This window comes from Dermacentor andersoni, chromosome 5, assembly GCF_023375885.2.
Source record: "Dermacentor andersoni chromosome 5, qqDerAnde1_hic_scaffold, whole genome shotgun sequence".
Taxonomy (NCBI): Eukaryota; Metazoa; Arthropoda; class Arachnida; order Ixodida; family Ixodidae; genus Dermacentor; species Dermacentor andersoni.
The window spans coordinates 145,431,911-145,452,838 of NC_092818.1; the positions used below are offsets into that span (position 1 = coordinate 145,431,911).

The 20,928-nt window shown below is 44.5% G+C and overlaps 1 protein-coding gene across 1 annotated transcript; it reads left to right on the top strand.

Annotated features, from left to right (window-relative positions):
• The first annotated feature begins 67 nt into the window (after window positions 1-67).
• Window positions 68-16,881, top strand: dUTPase (Deoxyuridine triphosphatase). The gene is made up of 6 exons (XM_050178870.2): window positions 68-394; window positions 1,575-1,711; window positions 4,597-4,671; window positions 11,847-11,917; window positions 12,725-12,814; window positions 16,676-16,881. Exons 1-5 carry the CDS (start codon window positions 138-140, stop codon window positions 12,776-12,778), a joined length of 594 nt encoding a protein of 197 aa, XP_050034827.1. The 5' UTR covers window positions 68-137; the 3' UTR covers window positions 12,779-12,814; window positions 16,676-16,881.
• Window positions 16,882-20,928: the final 4,047 nt, after the last annotated feature.

Consider the following 20,928-nt stretch of genomic DNA (forward strand, 5'->3'; position numbering starts at 1 on the left):
AGAGTGAAATTTCACCCTCCACTAAGTACAAGATATATTACTAGTCACGGCTAAGTGATGTGAAAAAGTAGGGAAAAAGTAGTTGACGAAGCATCATCGTCATCACACCGTTAATTTGGCGGGAAAATTTTCACGATATGCAATTTACCAGCGCTTTTGTCCAGTGTCGACTGTTTCTGACAGATTGCGGCAGTGTAGAACGCATTTTCCTGTCGTACTGTAAAGGCCACAAGCTTGTGCGCGCCAGTGCTTTATTCGAGCGGTCGCTCCAGTACAGAAAAGCACATTCCACAATGTCCGGGGAATTCCCGAAGCTGAAATTTGTCCGGCTCACGGAGCACGCACGCGCGCCGACGAGGGGCTCACTCGCTGCTGCTGGCTTCGATCTGTACAGGTGAAGGACTCACGACTTCACCAGCTCCCACAATTGCCTCTTGTGTACTTAAAAACGCGGTATACTGCATTTGTGTAGCAGCCGATCTTTTATCAGAACGCCAGACCCGCCTGATTAGCCACTGCATTGCCTGTGATTGCGCTCGCCTATTGTTTTTGGCTGATACGGTACTGATAAGCTTTAATCAGCTCGCGCATGTTCGGCAGTGGCTGTCGATCACGCGTGCTGATAAATACAAGGGCTCCCTTTGCTCGGTTGTATTTTTTTTTTATCGTCCACAGCTCACGACCGCGGCCGATATATTGATAACGAAGGCCGCTCGGACATTCGGCGAAGGAGTTCTTGCAGTTCAACTGCTGACTGAAAGCCAACAAGAATATAAACAAAAAGCGCGTTTTAATAATTTTCGTAGTGGTGCCGATTGCGTGCACCTCAAATCTCGAGAGACTGACGCGAAGAAGGCTCATTCGTAAAACCGACAAATTTCGGAATCTTAATTCAAGATGAACAGCGAGCAACTTCAGTAGTATTTTTGTCTTTTAAACTATCCTTGCCTGCAGGTCGTATTACTACGTTCGAACCTACCTTTTCCGAGCTTTGGCAGCCAATGTTACAAGCCTATCGCGTGCACACGAAAGAAATTCGTATCCCATGGTCCCCTCTTTGCTGCAGCCCGCATCTGCTTGTTTGCACGGCGCTGTTACTATGAGCCATAGCGACGGCCTTTAAGTGTAGCTATTTCATTAGGCATATTTGTTCGAAATATTACTTAAAAGTGTGCAATAGTATCTGTTGACAGTGTCTTTCCTTGTATGTTCAAGTTAGAAGTCACAGCAAGCCTCCTTGCACCATTGGTACACTGATACATAGGAGATTGGACTGTACAAACACTTGACTGCCAGTGAACCTTCCTCTGCGAATGTTTTCACACTCACTGCATCTTTATTTTTCGTACCTTTTCTCCTCCCCAAGTGTAGGGTAGCCAACAGGACACAGCTTTGGCTCACCTCCCTACCTTTCCTTTGTATCACTCTCTCTAATACATAGGGAACTGTATGTCACTACCGTTCTTACCTTGCAATTTGTTTCTTCTCTTTTGAGGTCGTAGGGAGTCATCCACTTGTAAGAAGTGCATATTAGTGTCCTATGTACTCACAAGCTCTTTACGTACCTTTTGCAGTGCATACGATTACCAGGTGCCTGCTGGTGGCCGCTGCGTCTGCCTCACTGACATACAAGTCGCTGTCCCTGAGGGCTGCTATGGGCGTGTCGCACCACGCTCGGGCCTGGCTGCCAAACATGGAATTGATGTGGGCGGTCAGTGCTGCTCTGTTTACTGGTGCCTTCTTGTTCATGACCATGTCTGACGTATGGCAAGTTAACAAAATATGTGTAGGTTGGTTGTAGATTCAGAACTACATTACTTTGGCAATGAGTGGAAGGTTGCTGAGCAAATATACAGCACATAGGCTGCTGAATGTGCTAACAGCACTGCTTTGCTCATGCCATTTTGTTCACAGAGCCCTTTGCATATCATCTAATGTAAAGTGGCATTAAAAGGAAATAAGTCCATCTAGAGTTAAAGATGGTGCCCCAGAGTGTCACTCCTGCTGAGAACAGAGCGTTCGGGGGAAAATTATGTAAGTTTAGGACAGGATTGGTGCCGCTGAGATGAAAATGTGTTACTTGCTCCCATGCCCTGTAATGTCCTTATAGCCGAATTGTGGCCGACTACTGATGGTAAAAGAGCTAATTACGTAACATTTCAACACTAACTGAAATGCAGTTTGGCTAATTTAATCAAATTTTCTTGCATACTTAGATCACTGTTGCTGTCTTCTGGAGTGCTGTTTGCTGGAGAAGGGCATGCTTTTTGTATAAGGCTTTACTTATCATAACAGGCAATAGGGCACAACAGAGTATGGTTGCCATTGCACCTTAGGATTGATTCCAAGGAAGGGCTAATTGTGAGCTGTTTGAACTGCAAAAAAAATGGGTAATTCCCTTCACTTGTGATTTTCTATGTGACTATGTCATGGCATAAAACGAATGTTGCAAGGTTCCATAAGCATAACCTAACAACCCACTGATTCACAGGGTGTCTGCCATCAGGAAAAACCGGGAATTCTCAGGGAATACGTAAGTTCTTGAAAATTCAGGAGAAAAAAAAGGAATTTTCAGCTCGGTTGGTTTGAATCAAGGAAATTGGTACCTACAGTGGCTGTGGCGAACATTGTGGCGTGGCAGAAGAGAGTGATGGTTTCAACCGAATAGTATACGCAATCTGCAGATATGGTGTCTGCTGGTTTTGTGTGTGTGAGCCTCGTTGAGTGGTTGGAACATGCATTAAACACATCATTCATTCAGATCTGATAGTGCATTCCAGCTGACTGATAGCTTACCGGTAGCACGTAGCTCAAAATTATGGGCTGGCAGTAATTTGGCAAGCTTTAAGCCACCATCTTTTATTGAATTTGAACTGCCAGTATCATAGGACTTTCAGGGAATCTTCATAAAAATATTCGGGAAGAACCTGGGAAAGGCAAGGAATTCGAAAATGCCAACCTAGTAGACACCCTGGATTCAGCATTCACCTTTTGAAGGGGTCGTGAAACATTTTTTGAACATAATAAGAAAACATTGCTGATCTGTTATAAAGGCTGCTGTGAACATGTGAGCCAAATGTTACTGCACCGCATGCAACAGGGGATTTACAATCTACTGTCAAACACAGTGAACAATCACTTGCTCTCGCTTCTGCAGTAGTATCGTCATGCAGCGTCATCGAAGGCAGCTGGCCTACCAACGCTACTGGCAGATTTTGTGATCGCGAGAGCATTCTCAGCAATACATAGCTGTTAATATTGAGTTAAATAAATGAGAAATATGTGTGTCTGCAATCTTGGAAAGGCAGAAAATTATGTTATCTTGTACTGCACATTGTTGTGTCTGCTGCATGTGGCCTCCGAGATAGCTGCGGCATGTTGCATAGCGTAGCCCACTGTGGCTGCCACGTAGCTCGTGATGAGCCCTTTTGCCGCCGCGACACTAAACTTTGGCAAGTGCTTAGTCCTCTTAGCTTCTCAACTGTGTAGCTTCCAGCACGCTAGCGGAGATCAATGGAGAGAGAAAGCCAGGTATCGGAGTGATAACCCTACGTATAATTGAAACATTAGAAAATTTTTCCCGGCATAAGATTCGTGAGGCGATATCCTTTAATAGTGAGACCATTTTGTGATTAGTTAGAAAAGTATTTCAGAGCCCCTTTAATTTGCTGAGCACCCATGATATTCGTGGTGCTCATTTTAGTGGCATAAGATTATGCAGTATATAAGACACTCACTGGAGAAACAAATGGCACAAGGTGAAAACTACATCTGCAGAAAGCTTTTAGAAAGCACTCCAGCCTAAATCAACTGCACACTTAACAATTTTCTGTATTTGTTTGCCTACATGCTCGGGACAAGAATTCAAGTTGTGATGTGCTATTCTTTATGTTGGAAGAGGCAGTGTGGTGTGTGGGGTGAGTTTTGTACTGGAGGAATAGGTATTTCCTGAAATATATATATAGTATATAGTATAATTCATGGGAAACTTGAAGATAAATACCTTTGTGAGAAGGGGTAGGACCTCAAGTTTTCACTCCAAGGGTGCCATAATTTTAACTTGTGGAGTGGTCTTTCATTTTCATTCAGTTTAAGTAGCACCAGGAAAAAAATTATACAAACAAAAACAATGAGAATAAGACATGCACACCGTATTAAAAGTTCTCACTGCGAAGATGAATGATGCTGTAGTGCTTTCGTGGGTGATGTTTTCAGGTAATTACTAAAATTTGTGCTCACTATTTGAAAAAAAAACTTGTTTGAGACCTTGTGAAAGCGTTCTTCGTAGACATGCAAGATGCATTAATCATTGTAATGTTTAATTGCATTCCACTTAGCACTAAGTATATGTTATACTGTTCTCTCCATGTTCATCCTGTGCTGCATTATTCAAGATGTATTGCCTAAATGGCTGAAGCCTGTGCTCCAGTCTAATCAAAGCTAGTAATGGTATTCTTTGACAGGTTATGTGGAGCTCAAGAAAGGTGCAAGTGCTGCAGTACTTAGCTAACACACGTCTGGAAAGCTACAACAGCAGTATCAGTTGGAATCCTGCCAGTATTGACTCATTGAACGCATCTGTTGTCTTTGGTGCAGCTGGCGTGGTGGATGCAGACTATCGGGGCAACCTGGGCGTGATGCTCTTCAACCTTGGCAAAACTGACTTCACAGGTAGGCACTTGGGATGTTCTTTGTAAGCAGAATGGGCCTACTCCACTTCACGCCTGTATGCAAGCGCTCTGGGTAACACTTTAGTGACGGATCACTTTAGTGATCATGGTGTGCTCATGGCATTGCTTCAACACAACTAGTATACTTAAAAGGAGGTGCTGATGTGTGGAAACACCGCCTACAGACTACCTTCTCATGACGTCATAAACCTGGTCAAAGTCTATCCATGGCTAGTTGATCCTTGATAAAAAGACGTTATATTGCATTCTTATGTAAAGAAATCTTGGCCCTGGCAACTCTTGTAAATTTCTTTTGTTTTTAACGAAAATGACATAAATATATGTTAAAAATGCATCTAAAATCCATGTCACAGTGATGTCATCTGTGCTGTTGTCTGGGTACAAAATTTACGAGGGCGAATCTTTCCCTCTATTTTTTTGCATATCCATTCCCAGTTGTAGACCTTTCTCCATGGCACGGCACTTCTGTGAGTTGTTGAAGATGGCTGTTGTGCTTCACGCGTCCACGGCATGCGAGCAACGAAGTCCGATTGGTTTTCTATGTAGCAAGGGACGAACACCCATCGAAATCCACAGGGAAATGCTGCCCACGTATGGGGAAAGGAGTCTCGCATTGAGAAGTGTGAGGTGGTGGTGGTGTGAGTTCGCAAAATGTCGTGAAGAATTGCATGTCAATGCGAGGCCGCATGTGGTAATCGGAACCGCCGACAAGCTCCGGTCATTTCACTGGGAGAGTCTGGACCACCCACCATACAGTCTGGACCTTGCCCCTAGTGATTTCCAGTATTTTTGGTCTGCTGAACAAGTTCCTGGCGGGACAGGGATTCACGTGCAACGGCGAAGCCAGGAAAGCAGTCTGACAGTAATTCTGCAGTCAGCCGGACAAATTTTACCACAGAGGCATCTCGAAATTTATTGCTGCAGTGGGACAAATGTCTGAACCGGTGTGGGGACTATATAGAAAAATAGTGTAAGGTACAGTGAAGCCTCGTTAAACCGTAGCTGGCCGGAGCTCGGCAAAAGTATTTACTAAAAGTTAATACTGCTTAACCAAAATAGCGTGAGATCGCCAACTTACCTCTCAAAAACGGAACTCGGAGAGAGTGCGATAAAAGGGTAAAAAACATGCAGTATTTATTCATTTTGCGCGACAAAAGTCTTTTATTTTAGTTTGATGCCGTGTCGGCCTAGCAGCAACGACAGTGGCCTCAAACTTCCTTAAGCTGCGAGCAAGCTTTTCCGCCAGCTCCCTCTTCTCAGCAAACACCCTCATGAGGCTGACATAACTTTCAGCTTCTACCACTGTCGGGCCTGAATCACTCGTGCTATCGCTTTCCGTGTCGTCGTCATCATTGTTGTTAGGCGACCCTTCGGCAATAACAGAGGCAACAATGGGGAAAAGTTGAACCTCATAGCCGACATCTTTTTGCGGTCCCAGCAGCACTGCCGAGCATCTTCTCCTTCGCATTCCAAATGCCATACATCATAGTCAACGGTAGATCCCTCTCACGTGCCAGCGGCGACTTCGTGCCACGTTCAATACCATGAACGATGTCCAATTTTTCTTTTATGGTGAGCACCCTGTTTTTGTCCTAGCTTGTGTGACGCCACAACATAGGCCACCACTAGCCAGCCGCAACGCTCTCTGGCAAGGTGCCGAAATGACAGTGATGTTATTGTGGCTTCACCCTTCCCAGCACCCTCTGCATTTGCGCTTGGAGGCCATTCTGAACTCTGAGACTCGTTCTTCTGCCTGGCTGACCTGCCGCCATGAGTGCGCTATGAAAAGCGCAAGCACTGTGTGTTAACCGATACATACGCAATAAGCTAGTACGGTTTATGCGGATACAAAATGCATTATTTTCAATGGCCGCTGAGTCGGTGATTTGACTTTACTACTTTTAAAACGAAACTACTGCTTAAGCGGGTACGGTTTAACGAGGTTTTACTGCATGTAGAATAGTATGTAATTTGTAATTACCTGTATGTATCTTATTTTGGCTATTAAAAAATAAGGGCTAAAGCTTTCTGATTTGCCCTTGTAAAAACAGAAGTTAGGCCATCATTTTCACTGCAGAAAAGCCATCTTTTTTTCACTGAGCGAAGGTGCTGCGACTACTGATAGAGAACATTACCAGTCTAGCCTGACTTACCACAGTTAAAACTTCATATAATGAAGTCTGTAAAATTGGCACTTTACATCGTTACAGTATTAAAATTTTGTTATATATCAAAATTCAACCTTTTGCAAATAAGTACAGTCGCCTGCATATTTTTCTTGCGTGGAAGGGGCCCTAAAATTTCCTGAATTGGGCAATCGGAATAAGCTAAATTTAATGAAGGAAAAAAAAAAACATTTTGTTGCATTTGAGAGCTAGTGATCAAAGATACGGTTTCATGCCGTGTCAACGACATCTTCACATCGACAGTACAAGTGAAGTCTGTGAAGCTCTCGCATCCACACCGCCGCCGCGCTGATAGCGTTGCCCGCAAAGGGACGATGCTCGCCCTCTCACTCAGGAAGACGCTCGGGAAGGCGGCACACATCAAGCCACCATCCTTCCCTGCTGACCCTTGCACACTTTCTTTTGCACCCACACCATCCGGTGCATGTGGTGCAAAATTATCTTATCACATTTGAACTTTATAGACGATGAGAGTGTCTTGCATTTTGTACTATATATACGACTACTCCTGCTTATCGCTGTTATTGTGACGTGAGGCAGAAAGAATTGGTCACACCAAAAATACCAAGTCTGGCGCTAGTGCATGTTCGGAAATATGCGGTGTAGAATGTGTTGATATGAAAATTTAATGTGCCGTGCTGACTCCAGACTCGCCAGTTGTGACCGCCAAAATCGCGTGGCGCGTGATGTGAAATTTTGTTGGTCATAACCAGCTGAATTCACCAATACTGGCGAAGACACTTTTCCGCTTTAGCGGCCGCTCCTTGTCACGTGGTGTGCTATTTGAGAGGTTCGCTCGCAAGCAGTCAGATGTAATTCCACCATTTGACAATCTGTGTCCGTGACAACTTCCATTTATTGCCTCGGAATTGCTTCACGGTGGCAATGAAATTTTGTTATATTGAAATCTTGTATAAACACACTTTGCTATACTTATTGAGATTGAGAATAAATGTTCTTTGGAGAAGAAGTTCGTTATATCGAGGTTTAACAATATCGTTTTGCTGGCTCTTTTATTTATAAGACAAGGAACCTGCGCAGCATCGATTGCACCACTGTGTATAGCAATCTTTTTGCACTCTAACGACCGTGCAGCAGACAATGATATGGAAAGTGACAGGCATAACATCAAGTTGAGGAAGAAGTGCAGTTAGGCAGGTCGTCTAATGTATAGAGCAGATAGCCGGTGGTCTGTTAGTGTAAAAAACAAATGGGTGCCAAGATAAGGGAAAATGCAGTTGAGTAATGGTGGTAGGATCAAAATGGTGTGATGAGGTCATAAAATTTGCAGCATGAGGTGTAAGTTGACTGGCACAAGATGAGTATAGCTGGAGGTTGCCGTGAAAGGCCATCGTCCTGCAGTAAACCTTAAATAGGCTCATGATGGCTTTCCGATGGCCTTGTGGCCTACAAGGGCACTGCTGTAACATGCAGTTTGTGTGCAAAAGTGCCGTATCTTTGTATTACATTTATTAGTGAGGGTACCTAAATAAACAAAGCCTAAGTTTACTTACAGGTCATGTAAGAGAGCCGACTACTAACATTTTGCCTTGCAAACTGTTTACCACGGTCAAGCATCGCCACCACAGTGCGTTTTCGTGTTACTGAAGTGCAATGGCAGCTTCACTTGAGTTGGGACCAGAGTAATTTACCACAATTTAGGACAGTCCCAAAATACTATCGGGGATGATGATAATACTGGTTCACTTACATGCAGCGATTTGCATAGAAAATTTTTCATTTCCTTGTATCGAAGCTAGAGTTCAAAAGCACCTCCAGGCTTTCGAGGACGTCTTCACAAAGAACATCCTTGCCCTGATTGAAAACATCACCAAACCTATTGTAGAGAAGATTGCGACCCTTAACACCCAAGTCACCACCCTCACAAATCAAGTCGCCACTCTCACAAGCCAGGTTACCGGCCTAACAGCCCAGGTCAACAATTTCATAGCACACGCAAAGAACAATTATGTCACCAAGTCCTACCTCGACAGCCTTCTCAACGCGACCGAGCAGGGTAGAAAGAAGGCTCGCACGAACAGTCGCAATGCCTCCCGCTCGATCTTACCCAACCATGAAACTGTCTGTGAAGCTGAAGAGCCTCATGATGGCGACACCTAAAACCACAACCAAGAGCCCGCAAAATACTCTACGCATCTGGCAATGGAACTGTCGATCCTTCCGTCCCCGGTATGCAAACCTACAAGAACTCGTCAAGCTGGACCACCCTGATGTAATTGCCCTACAGGAAACCAATACCCACAACGTCCGACTTCAAGGATACACCGCTCATGCACAAACTCAACACACAGCCATCCTTACCAAGAAAACTCTCACAATGCAGGAACACGAAATAGAAGACATCCCCATCGAGCACACCCTAGTGGAGATCATACCAGACAGAAAAATGCAGCAAAGCCTCTTTATCGCCAGCACATACAGCCATCCTCGTGATCAACTTCTGGAATTCGACCAATTTGTCCGTGAACTCAGGAAACGCCCGAAAGGCCATCAAGTTGTTATAATGGGAGATTTCAACGCCCCACATACAGCATGGGCTTATCCAAACACCACCAAGATGGGAGCGCGACTGCACAACACTGCTCAACACCACAGGCTGACCCTTTGGAACGACCCATTGCAGGCCACGAGAGTCGGGTACAGTGTCTCCAGGGACACAAACCCGGACCTTACGTTCACAGCGAACGTCCACTGGGCCGAGTGGAGTCGACGCTCGGAAGCGACCACCACATTATCCAACTTGACATCGCGCATAACCGGAAACCAACCAAGACTGGAGTTGCTCGACTAACAGACTGGAAGTCCTTCAGAGACAACCTCAGCGGCAACACAACAATCGAGGACATTGACCATTGGCTCAAGGGCCTTCTCATCACCGCAGAAAATCACACCAAGAGCATCCAGCTAAGCACCAACACCCCCGCAGTCGACCCGCATCTCCTTCATCTCTGGGAGGCCAAAAGCCTCCTGAAGAGGTGGAAGAGACAAAAGCTCAATAGAAAACTTAAGCAACGAATCGCCCTCCTCACCATACAGGCCCAAGATTACGCGGAGCAACTTAGCAGGCAAAATTGGCACACCTTTTGTGACAGCATACAAGGGACACTCAGCACCAAGAAAACCTGGCATCTCCTACGCGCTCTCTTAGCTACCGATCGCACCAAAACACAACAGAGGCAAGATCTCCGTAGACTGATCCGCAATCATGCTGGATCGGAGGATGATCTCCTTCGTAAGCTTCAGCAAAAACTTAGCAGCGACAAGTCCACTTCATCAGCGAGCGCAAAGACGTACGGCGGTGCACCAAACCCAGATCTCGATCGACCATTCACCCAGGCAGAGCTCCACGCAGCATTAGCCAAACTCACTAGAAACACCAGTCCCGGCAAGGACAGAATAACTAATAAGCTCTTACGCAACCTCCCGCAATCTGCCACTACAGCACTGCTACATTACTACAACGACTGCTGGGAAAAGGGGGACCTACCAGCAGCCTGGAAGCATTCGAAGGTCACCATGATCCCCAAACCCAACAAACCCCTTCGCATCGAAAACCTACGTCCCATTTCCCTCACATCTTGCATGGGCAAACTCTTTGAGCACATGGTGCACGACCGGTTAACATACCTCGAGGACAACGGACACTTGCTGCACACCGTGTTTGGATTCCGACAGCATCTGTCCATGCAGGACGTACTCCTGCTCCTCAAAGACTTGCTTGATTACCTAGATCACAGACGCAAATCATCAATCCTGGCAATCGACTTAAAGAGCGCATTCGATAACATGAGCCACGAAGCCATTCTCCGCAACCTCGAAGATGCAGGCTGTGGAGTCCGGATCTATAACTACATCAGCAGCTTTCTGACACACCGAACAGCAACAGTAGGCGTCTGCAACCTCCGCAGCGATAAATTTCGGCTACCCAACAAAGGAACCCCACAAGGATCAGTTATTTCACCCCTCCTTTTCAATATCGCAATGATCAAGCTACCGAAACAACTGAACGCCATCCCAAACCTATGCCATGCCCTTTACGCCGACGACGTCGCGCTCTGGACCAAAGCACCTACTACTGGACAACAAGAACGCAATCTACAAGAAGCCGTCGATACTATCGAAAGATACCTCTGAGACTGCGGTCTCCAATGCGCACCCAAAAAGTCGGAGCTTCTCGTCCTGAGAGCACGGAAACGAGGAAGACCACCTAACTATAGCGAACCCGATCCTGTGCCGCCTACAGACCAACACCTACGTGCACGGAATAATCATGCACAGGCTGTATCCTACACAGTACTCGTACACATTCCCTTATTGCGACATCCCAGACACCCTGCAACACATGGTCCAGGATTGGCCTCTGCGTGACACATCCGCAGGCCCTACCTCACAAGCTCCACAAGACGACTCCAAAGAAAGCTGCCCCATAGAAGCACAAAAAGAGCGCCCCAACTCACCGCAGATCCATACGATAACTGAAACGTGGGAGGCCAAGCTTTCCTCCGATGACCTGGACGACCAACGCAGTCTCGTCGCCCGGGCCAAGGAGGCAGCCCAAGCCAGAAGGTTCTTGGAATAAGGAATCCTCCCACCTAGGGTGAACCGGGTTCTGACTCGGTTTACCGGTTTGGAAAATAAAAGTTTAGTTCTCTCTCTCTCCTTGTGCAAGGTACGCAGAATTGGGTCGGTGCAGTGGTTATTACTGAGCCCCTTTAGTCCTTACATTAGTGCAGTTGTTCCCAAATGTAGCTGGAATCATTTGTGCCAATGTGCATGCTCTGCAACTGATTACAGGAAGGCCACTATTACTGTCTCAAGAAAAAGTTGGTGTAACTTCTTAATTGCGATGCTGCAAGTAGAAAAGTTGAATTTTTTCTTTTAACAATTTTAAAAAATCATCTTTAGATGATGATGTGTTTTACTTTGGCATGGTGCTCTCTCCTTGTAGTTGCCCGGGGGGATCGCATTGCACAGTTCATCTGCGAGCGCATCACATACCCTGAGCTTGTCGAGTGTAAGGTGAGTTGATCTGTATGGCTGGCTCATGTCTTGCAACGCCTACAAAGGCTGTGTTGTGTAAGACTGCGCAGTAATCGAGTTTACATATGGCAAATGCAAGTACTGATCTAGAAGAGCATTTATTTGTGTAGGTTTTCTATCAGCATCTCGTCGATATTTGTAATGAAACCTGTCACCAGATGTACAAATTTGTATCATTGAGCAGCATAAGGCAACAAGGGCTGTCTGAGGCTCTTTCCCTGTAGGATACTATCCATTCTTTGTTATTAGTGTTGCACAGCCTAGGAAAATTTTGCCAGTCATGTGCCCTCTGTGTAACTACATTTATTCTCGCCACTCCTTTTATGGCCACTTGAACTGTGGACATTTTAAATACGGAAGTGTTCCTTCTTTTTTTGCACCACTTTAATTACAGTCCAGTTCCAACTCCCCTAAAGAATGTTCCAAATCACAACCCCGCCACCTCCTGCCTTTTCTTTTCAATTTTATTGCTAGCAGTGCGGTTCGTGTCTGTTCTGCTCTGGGTGAAGAAGCTGATGAAAATGATTTTGTGCCGAACAGGCATTCTTGCTTCACAGTGTGCTAATTTGAAACAGTTTAGAGCCAGAAACAGGTTGAAGTTCAGTGATATTGGCAGTTGTTTGTTGTGTGTGATGTGTAGCTGCCAAAAGTTGTGCAGGTCTCACCATAATTTTTTATGTCTAGCCACTGCCAAGGAACACTGGCTACCATTTTATTTTCTTGGTACATTTAAATACAGTGCTGCATCAGAATGTTTCATGTCCCTTTTGCTACTGTTTCTTCCAGAGCCTGGATGAGACTGAGCGAGGTGAAGGTGGTTTCGGCTCAACGGGCCTGTGAGGCTGATATCAAAAGCCATCGAAGCACCAAATAATGGTCCCAGTACTTTCTTTAGTTACCCAGCGAAATCTGCATGTTGATAAGTGAAAACAAATCTGCCTTATCACCATCATGCCTTGTTCACATCGTGTTGTCAACAGACAGATGCCCATCACTAGAGTGATGGGCATTCTGGCTGCTGATTTAACCAATTACCGTTTGCTGGAAGTGATTGATCCAGAGTACAGCTCTGGGTTTGTGTACTCAAAACCATTGTCTAAAATTTTTGTTCTGGCACCTATGCGTTTTTTTGGGGGGCTCTGTTTAGCATCCAATCCCAGCACTGCCCTGTTGAGGGCCATTGAAGCTATACTACTATTAGTGCACCCACAGTGCATTGGAGCAAAATGATGCACACCCTAGTTGGAACAGGAACGGGCAGCTTAGGCACATTGATTGATCGCTATCCTCCCATTTAATCTTACCATTAGCATCACTGCTAGCTTCATTATATTTCATTGCTGCCTAATCCAATTAGTGAGTTCCATTGGGTGAACAGGAGAGAGAAAAAGAGAAAGGCAGGGAGGTCAACTATACACACGTTTGGTTTGCTACCCTGTGCAGGGGAAAGGGAGTTAAGGGATGAAAAGAGAACACCAAGGGTGGGTTCATCCAGAAGTGCACATAGAAACTACTGCCGTTCACCAAGCTCTGTTGACTTCAGGGACTGCAGCAGTGCATGCGTCGCTCTTTGAGCCTGCTACACATATAGCCACAGTACAAGGACCTTTGTCACCGATAATGATCTTGAGTCCAGGTTATATAGCATGATATGGAGATAAAGTTGATTGTCATCATGGCGGGTACAGACGCAAGGATGTTCTGTAGACTCCTCACACCTGCAACTGCCACATGAAAGTGCTACACCCATCCCAGTGACGAAAGTATGTGAATGCCACATCCAGCCACAAGTGACACAAATAATGATGCATTGCAGCAGGAGAGGCCTTAATGTAGCTGCAGCTTAAATGAAGGATCTAGGATTTGCAGTCAACAGCTCGAAAGACTGAGGGAGGTCAGTCACCAAGCCTGGTGCTATGGGCCAACGATCTCAAGGGTGAAAAGAGGTACCTGGCTTAAGGTGCCTAGGTGCTGCTGCAATTAGCACAAGCTTTTGCGAGGACACTCAAGTGCTGAAATATATGTTTCTGTTCACTCATTAGAGTTGACTGTTTTTTAATTGGTACCACTAATTATGATCGTAGTGGTAAAGTGCAGAGCTAACTAAAGAACAGAAGAATACAGTTGAAGCTTGTTAATTTGACTTCGCAGAACTAGAAGAAATGTCTGAATTGCCCACATCACCAGCGCTTCAAGCAGTCCAGATGCAACAAGAGGCTGACTTGACAGCCTGAAATCAGCTGTGGTTATGCATGCATGGGCTTTTTTGTTTTGATGAAGGCTGTATATGGTACCTAAGAAAATAGAAAAGAAGACAGCTAATGCTGAAGTTAAACTGTCAGAGAACATGAAACACAAAAGGTTGTAGGCCTGAGCATGCATTTTAGAGTGCAGCTCTTAATAGCCCGTTCCTGCGATGAGCGGCGGCGGCGTAACCGAGCGAACAAGCACAACAGCGAAAGATGAAAGAGGAAACGCGGAGCGGCAGAGAAAAGACGTAAACTGCAAGTGGCGAAGACCAATGAAAGCGGCCCCTTCAGTGACGTGCCTGCGGGAAAGTGGTTTCATGCAGATCTGCCCCACTGCTCAATGCGTATTCGTATCCGGTCTCAGCCAGATCGCTCGTTTCATACTGTAATCTGCTCGCGTCAGCTCTTGCTCGCGCTTGTTTAGTTTGCTTGGTTTGGTCTCATTCACGCTTGTTTCGATTGTTATGGTTTGCGGTTGTTTTGTAATCTGATTGTATGTACGACAGAGATTAGGTAGTATACTTTCTGGAAGCCAAGCGGCACCAGTGATTACACTGGAACCTCCAGTAAAAAGTAGTATAAAAGCTGACGTGCTTGACTTGCTGATCAGGTTTTTGACGATTGCCAACTCTGCTACATGTCTCTCTCAAATTCTTTGCCTCATCATAATGCAAAATGAAAACACGTTTGGAGCTGTGCTCAAATTTCGCATTAGGGAGTATCGTAATCGTCAGTGAATTTTTATTTTTTTATTTTTTTTTGCTTTTCCTTTGCACTGTTACGTGTAGACGTAAAGTTAGTTGTTCCTTTGGAATACATTTATATACTCTCCTGTGATGTCCTTGACCTATGTGACCATTGGTTTTTATAAATATTTGCATAGTGGCATCCTCTTCAGTAAGTCGCTTTGTGTTGCACTATTGTCTTGCACTCATTTAGCTGTTGAATTTTTGTTTTCTGTACTGTGTTAGCATGTTGTATTACACAAGATGTAAATTGTTTTCAGCTGGTGCTTGATCAAGTTATTTCACCTACTGTTTATGTAGGAAAGTGCATAGTAAGAAGACTTGCATGGTAACAGAAAGAGAATAGTATAGTGTTATTTAAAATGCTAGCTCAAGGTTTACCATATAGGCCCATCTAAGGGCCACACCCCCAACTTGGCAGCCCCCCCCCCCCCCCACCCCCTGAAAAAAAAAATCCATTGGAGAAGCAATCGCGTTCAGTGCCGCGTGCGTGCATCTGCTAATTTTTGCATGCTGCGTACTTCCCCGTGCCACTGCTAGATGGCAAGAGCTGCGCGCAGACCTCTGATGCAATGGTACATCCGAAGATCTGGGTTGTGCAGTAGTGCGACACCCTATAGTGAGTTACGAGTCTCTTTAACATTAGCTCATGGCAGGACCCCTTCATTGAAGGATACCATTGCTCTAGGTAGCTACATGTCCCAGAATGTCCTTTGTGCTAAAGATTCCCATGGGAGGTGATGCACATTTGGAGTTAGTTACCTGTCTTCAGTCAGTTGCCTGTTTTACTTGCAGAGGTGACTGCAAGCAGTTAGGGTCAATGTGTTGTCGCACTACTTTCATAAGGTGACTGCGGCATCCGTCATGGTGCATTCTGCTCAGGTCTTGGTTAAAAGAACTCGTGCCCGTCAGGATAGCCCTCTGGGAATAGGGTTGGCATCATGCAGTATCCCTTCAACTTATGATCTCAAATTACCATAGAGTTTCCTGCAGAAATTACTAGAGGGAGTTCTGGCACTGCAGTCGTTCGGCTACACCATGGCCATCATGGGCAGCACATGAATTTTGTCCAGTCTTCCTTCTCGTGGCTTGAGATGTTCCTGTGGCATTATTATAGTTTTGTCTTTCTCAATTTCAAGCAATCATATGTTTCTAAATGCATAAGGCAAGAAATTTCTGCTCACATGCAAATTGCAAGCGGTTGAGTTTATAAGCAGTATTTTTCTGAAGATGATCCATTTGCCAAGTTGCAAAGCTATTTGAATACAGAAGGACAAAGCTTTGGGAAATCCATGCGAGATACCCACCGTTACACTGGCTGAACTGCCATACTTGCAGCTCTCGTAGACACCAGCGCCAAAGCTCGCCCTAGTAATTTTTGTAAGAAACAATTTGCAAATTACTGTTTGCATGAAGCTCTGCCATCAGGCAACATTCCAAAAGAAACATAATTTCCAGGTGATGTTTACATGTGAATATGGAAACTTAGTCTTGATGTAGGGCGAGGGGAAGTTAAGAGAAATAGGCTCTACACAATGCACCGACTTGTTCAGACTCTTACTTGAACAGATATATGAAGTGTTACACAGTATCCATGCGATACGCATCCCAACTCATTTCTTATGTGCTTCTCTGCGGCAGTATTCATACTCTACCTTCAATAAGGCCATAAATGGTATCTCAAAATGTTGACAGCAGTGTCTTTACATATTGTATACCAATGGCTTTTCAATCTTTTGCAGATACGGGTGTGTGTTGCTGGAAACTATTACAGGGCAGCTCAACTAAGCGTTCCTGAATGGTCTTGTTGGCCACTTTCATTCAGCATTTAACAATGCCTTCAGAAAGAAAAAAAAGTGCTTTTTCTTTTGTTGCATTTAGAAGACATTGAAGAATGTTGCTTGTTAAGCACTACGTGACGAAATAAATTGATGTTATGTAAATTGTATTGAGCTTGACTTTGTATTGGAAGAGAAGGATTCTCGCTGTCATTTAAGAGTGGAGGGTGGCTTGCTTTTAAAGCGTTTTGTCTGTAGATACAAATTCATCGAATTTGCATGCCTTAATTTCTCATATTTATTTATATACTAAGTTGTGTTGTTCTTTCGTAAAATATAATTTCATGCTTTTAGTTACTGTAAACAGTATTGGAATGCCAGAGTGATCTGAAATTTACAGCAACAAAGAGGAAAATCCTAGTTATAGATACCAAACATGTAAAAAAACTATTTGTCTCAGTGTGCCCCATGAAGCTACTCCTTCTGAAAAGCAAACTACAGTGATATTGGTCATCACAATTGCAGTTCTGAGAAGAAAAGTGCAGTTTTCTGGGAATGGCATAGCACTAATAGTGGTTGCGAAATTTATCACGTCACGCTTAATTTGTCATGTTTAATGCTCAAGTTCCTCGGATGGTGTTCTAAGGATATGCAAGCCCTGGCAGCTACCAGGCATCTCTCAATGCTGCTGTGACGTGCGGTGTCACTAGTCCATTTAACTTGATCTTTGCTGCGTGTTCCACTCGGACGAATGTCCGCACCCAGCTGGTCAGCAGAAACGCTAGTGTTGTGTGTGTGTTGTGTACACAGCACTCATGCCAACAGTGGAAGGCAGAATGCTGCCATGGCTCTTCTGCTGGGCCGATTGGGCAGACCACGACAGTGGTTACACTCGGCTTTGTTTTTATTGCCCAATGGACTACGTGTCACTCACGTCTCGGGAGACATACTGCCCTTATCAAACAAGTAACCAGCTCTTGCAAGGCTCTCACCCATGGCAGATCATGTCACCTCCAACATGGCTATGCACGCACCATTGGCACAGAGACATCACAGTGGTAGTGATGGCTTGAGTGCATTTAAAGTATTCATATAACTGCTATTGCAAATAAGAAGACCATGAGACTAAATGAAAATTCAGTATATCAAAAATCACCGAGCGTAAGTTTAATTGAAAATGTATTAGTAAAATAAGTCTAACCCTCAGCCCTTTTAGTAAGGATTGTTGTCCAGATTGTAAATTGATGTTAAACGTATTTAGTCTTAAAGGTATTGGTTATTTATGCAGCCTGGAAGAGCCTCACTTGCCTGTGCATCCAGGCTCTTTGAGGTAAGCATTAGAACGAGCAAGAAAGCTTACAAGTGGCAAATAGCTCTTGCTATGGTGACTGTTATGAACTGTCTGTCATACTCGTAATTTTATGGTTCATCTGTAAACAGTCCCACTGCAAGATGATGCTATCTCAGGCCAGGTGTCTTGTGTCATAGGTTCTTTATTGACAAGCCACACATTTTATTGTTAATCACAATGTCTACATTTCAGCAAAATGAGCCAATAGCACATTTTTATTTTTGATGAAATTTACATATGATGTTAATTGACAACTCGAGGCACTGGGACACTGAATATGGCAAATCGGTTCTGGGAAGCTCACAAGGTGGAGGAGAGTACATGAAAGAGAAAATTTGGGCATCCAACGAATTGTTTCATGCACTTTCTTCCACCTTATGGGCCTTGCAGAACTGATTTGCCATATTCAGTGTCCCAGTGCCTTGAGTTGTCGATTAATTCACCCTCGCTCTGCAATTGGCTAGCCTTGTGGTTAGCCTAGATGGTAGAGCGATCATTCCGGAAAGGCGTTGGTCCCAGGTTCGAGTCCCGGACCAGGACGTATTTTTCTTCAACTGCGAGGCTTTCTTTCTGAGAGACCCGTATGGGTTTCCTTTGCAATATTGTGCTACAATTCAGGTGGATGCCAGTTTTTCCCTTTCATAATTTTACATTCTGAAAGAGAAAGAAGTTGGGTTCAACATACAAAAAGTAATAGGGATGGCTTGATTAGTTGTCTTTGAAGACTGGCACTAGCACATTTCGAGGGTTGCTTTCTATTAATTCCCCACATGCAAATTGTGCATTTCTCTTGACTGTCTCTGAAGAGAAAAAAACAATACAGAAATAGATATAAACATACAATCAAAGTGCTGAACTTGCAACAAACCTACATTCCAAACGTGATGTACATGAAGTTTACTCCTGTGCCATGCTATTAACCTGAATTTGGCCAAGTGTTTATTAGTACAGAATCCTTTAAGAAAAGCAATCTAAACAATATTTTAAATGTTTAATTGTATGAAACCTCCCGTTCATAGCAAAATTGAACCTTAACGGCACTATGCAAGAAAATGATCTTCAAGGAGCAGAGCTCGTCCTTTACTATTTTTACCAGAAACATGCAGACAAACCAAGCTTGTCCATGGTGTGGGAAAGTTGAAAAAGGATCACTGCCCACTGCTGTTCTTGTATCTCAGAAGTTTGCTTTCCTTATGTCTGTCAAGTACCAATGGATCTGTGGTAATCTCAAGTGCCTGCAACGTCCTTGTGTGAGCATCGTAATGTGTCAACACATACACACCACGTTTGAAATGAATGCTTGTTGGAAGTTAATGCTTTGTGTTTTTTTTTCACTGACCTTGTCTTGTGCCCCAATCTGCAATCATAGGAAGGATTCTCCCTGCAACAGTATGGTTCTTGAGAGAGCGAGTGCTTTACTGTAGAATGTTGGCTGTGTATACATCATCATCATCATCAGCCTGGTTACGCCCACTGCAGGGTAAAGGCCTCTCCCATACTTCTCCAACTACCCTGGTCATGTACTAATTGTGGCCATGTTGTCCCTGCAAACTTCTTAATCTCATCCGCCCACCTAACTTTCTGCCGCCCCCTCCTATGCTTCCCTTCCCTTGGAATCCAATTCGTAACCCTTAATGACCATCGGTTATCTTCCCTCCTCATTACATGTACTGCCCATGCCCATTTCTTTTTCTTGATTTCAACTAAGATGCCATTAACTCGCGTTTCTTCCCTCACCCAATCTGCTCTTATCCCTTAACGTTGCACCCATCATTCTTCTTTCCATAGCTCGTTAATTTAAGTAGAACCCTTTTCGTAAGCCTCCAGGTTTCTGCCCCGTACACGAGTACTGGTAAGACACAGCTGTTATATACACTTTTCTCTTGAGGGATAATGTGTATACAAGACACTGCCATTAGCAATGTCATCTGGGCGTCCAAGGTAATGTCTGCATCAGGCTGAAGCATGCATTAAATGAAAGTTTTTTATTGATGATATTGAGCAGCATACCTGAAACTTTGTTCACCAACGGGACAACTTCCCCAGGTTACTTTTCTTGAGATATCGCATTGACTTGTGGGATGTCTAACACAGTTGTCCAAAACATGGGCCAGTAGTCCAGCTGTGGCATTTTGATGCTTGCAGTTGTAATTTTACATGAAGATTAGTAAAGGGGAGTGAGGTTCTGCGATCACAGCACCATGGGAACTGAGGGTAGCACACAGATTCTTTTGCGCCAACCATTGGCTCTTACTTCGGTTAAATTTGTACTTTCTTCGTCAAGCTTCGGCAACCAAACACGAATGAATGCAGAATGTGGGTATTGTAGGGAATACTGGACTGGCAGAAGCAGTTCTGCATGAATGTTGAAAGGAAATTGGTACCAGGACCTGCAGGATAGTAACTGGCTGGCATGACATGGTGTGCGTCACAGCATAGAAGGTACACTGCAGGAGGACGCAGTAATCCTTCTACAATAGTTCGGTATTGTTCGCATCTTGGAGCACCCTTCCCCAAAGGCCAAGCTGCTACACCACCAGCAATTCAGCAAGGTGATGGTAAGGATATGAATGGCAAGATGCAGGGAGAGAAAAAATAAAGGCAAGCAGTGCTGGTCAATTTGGAGCTCCCATTTTGCGGATAGGAATAGACCATTAGTTAGGCTGAACAAGTCATAAGACCACATGTCTCACTGGTGACTCAAATATCTGGTTAAAATGCATTAATAATGTATATCTTCCATTAAACTGATCAAATGACCACGTTTCATCAGCGGAGCAATAGACATGTCGACCAGTAGAATTTGCCACGTCTAGGCAAATGGCCATGGTTTGTGTACACAATGTCATTGGAAATAATGTGCTGC

Excerpts from the sequence above, each read along its gene's own strand:
- dUTPase (XM_050178870.2), top strand. The coding sequence starts at position 138 with ATGCAATTTACCAGCGCTTTTGTCCAGTGTCGACTGTTTCTGACAGAT. Across the intron at positions 395-1,574 it reads GCTGGCTTCGATCTGTACAG|TGCATACGATTACCAGGTGC; the intron begins GTGAAGGACTCA and ends TACCTTTTGCAG. Across the intron at positions 1,712-4,596 it reads ACATGGAATTGATGTGGGCG|CTGGCGTGGTGGATGCAGAC; the intron begins GTCAGTGCTGCT and ends TCTTTGGTGCAG.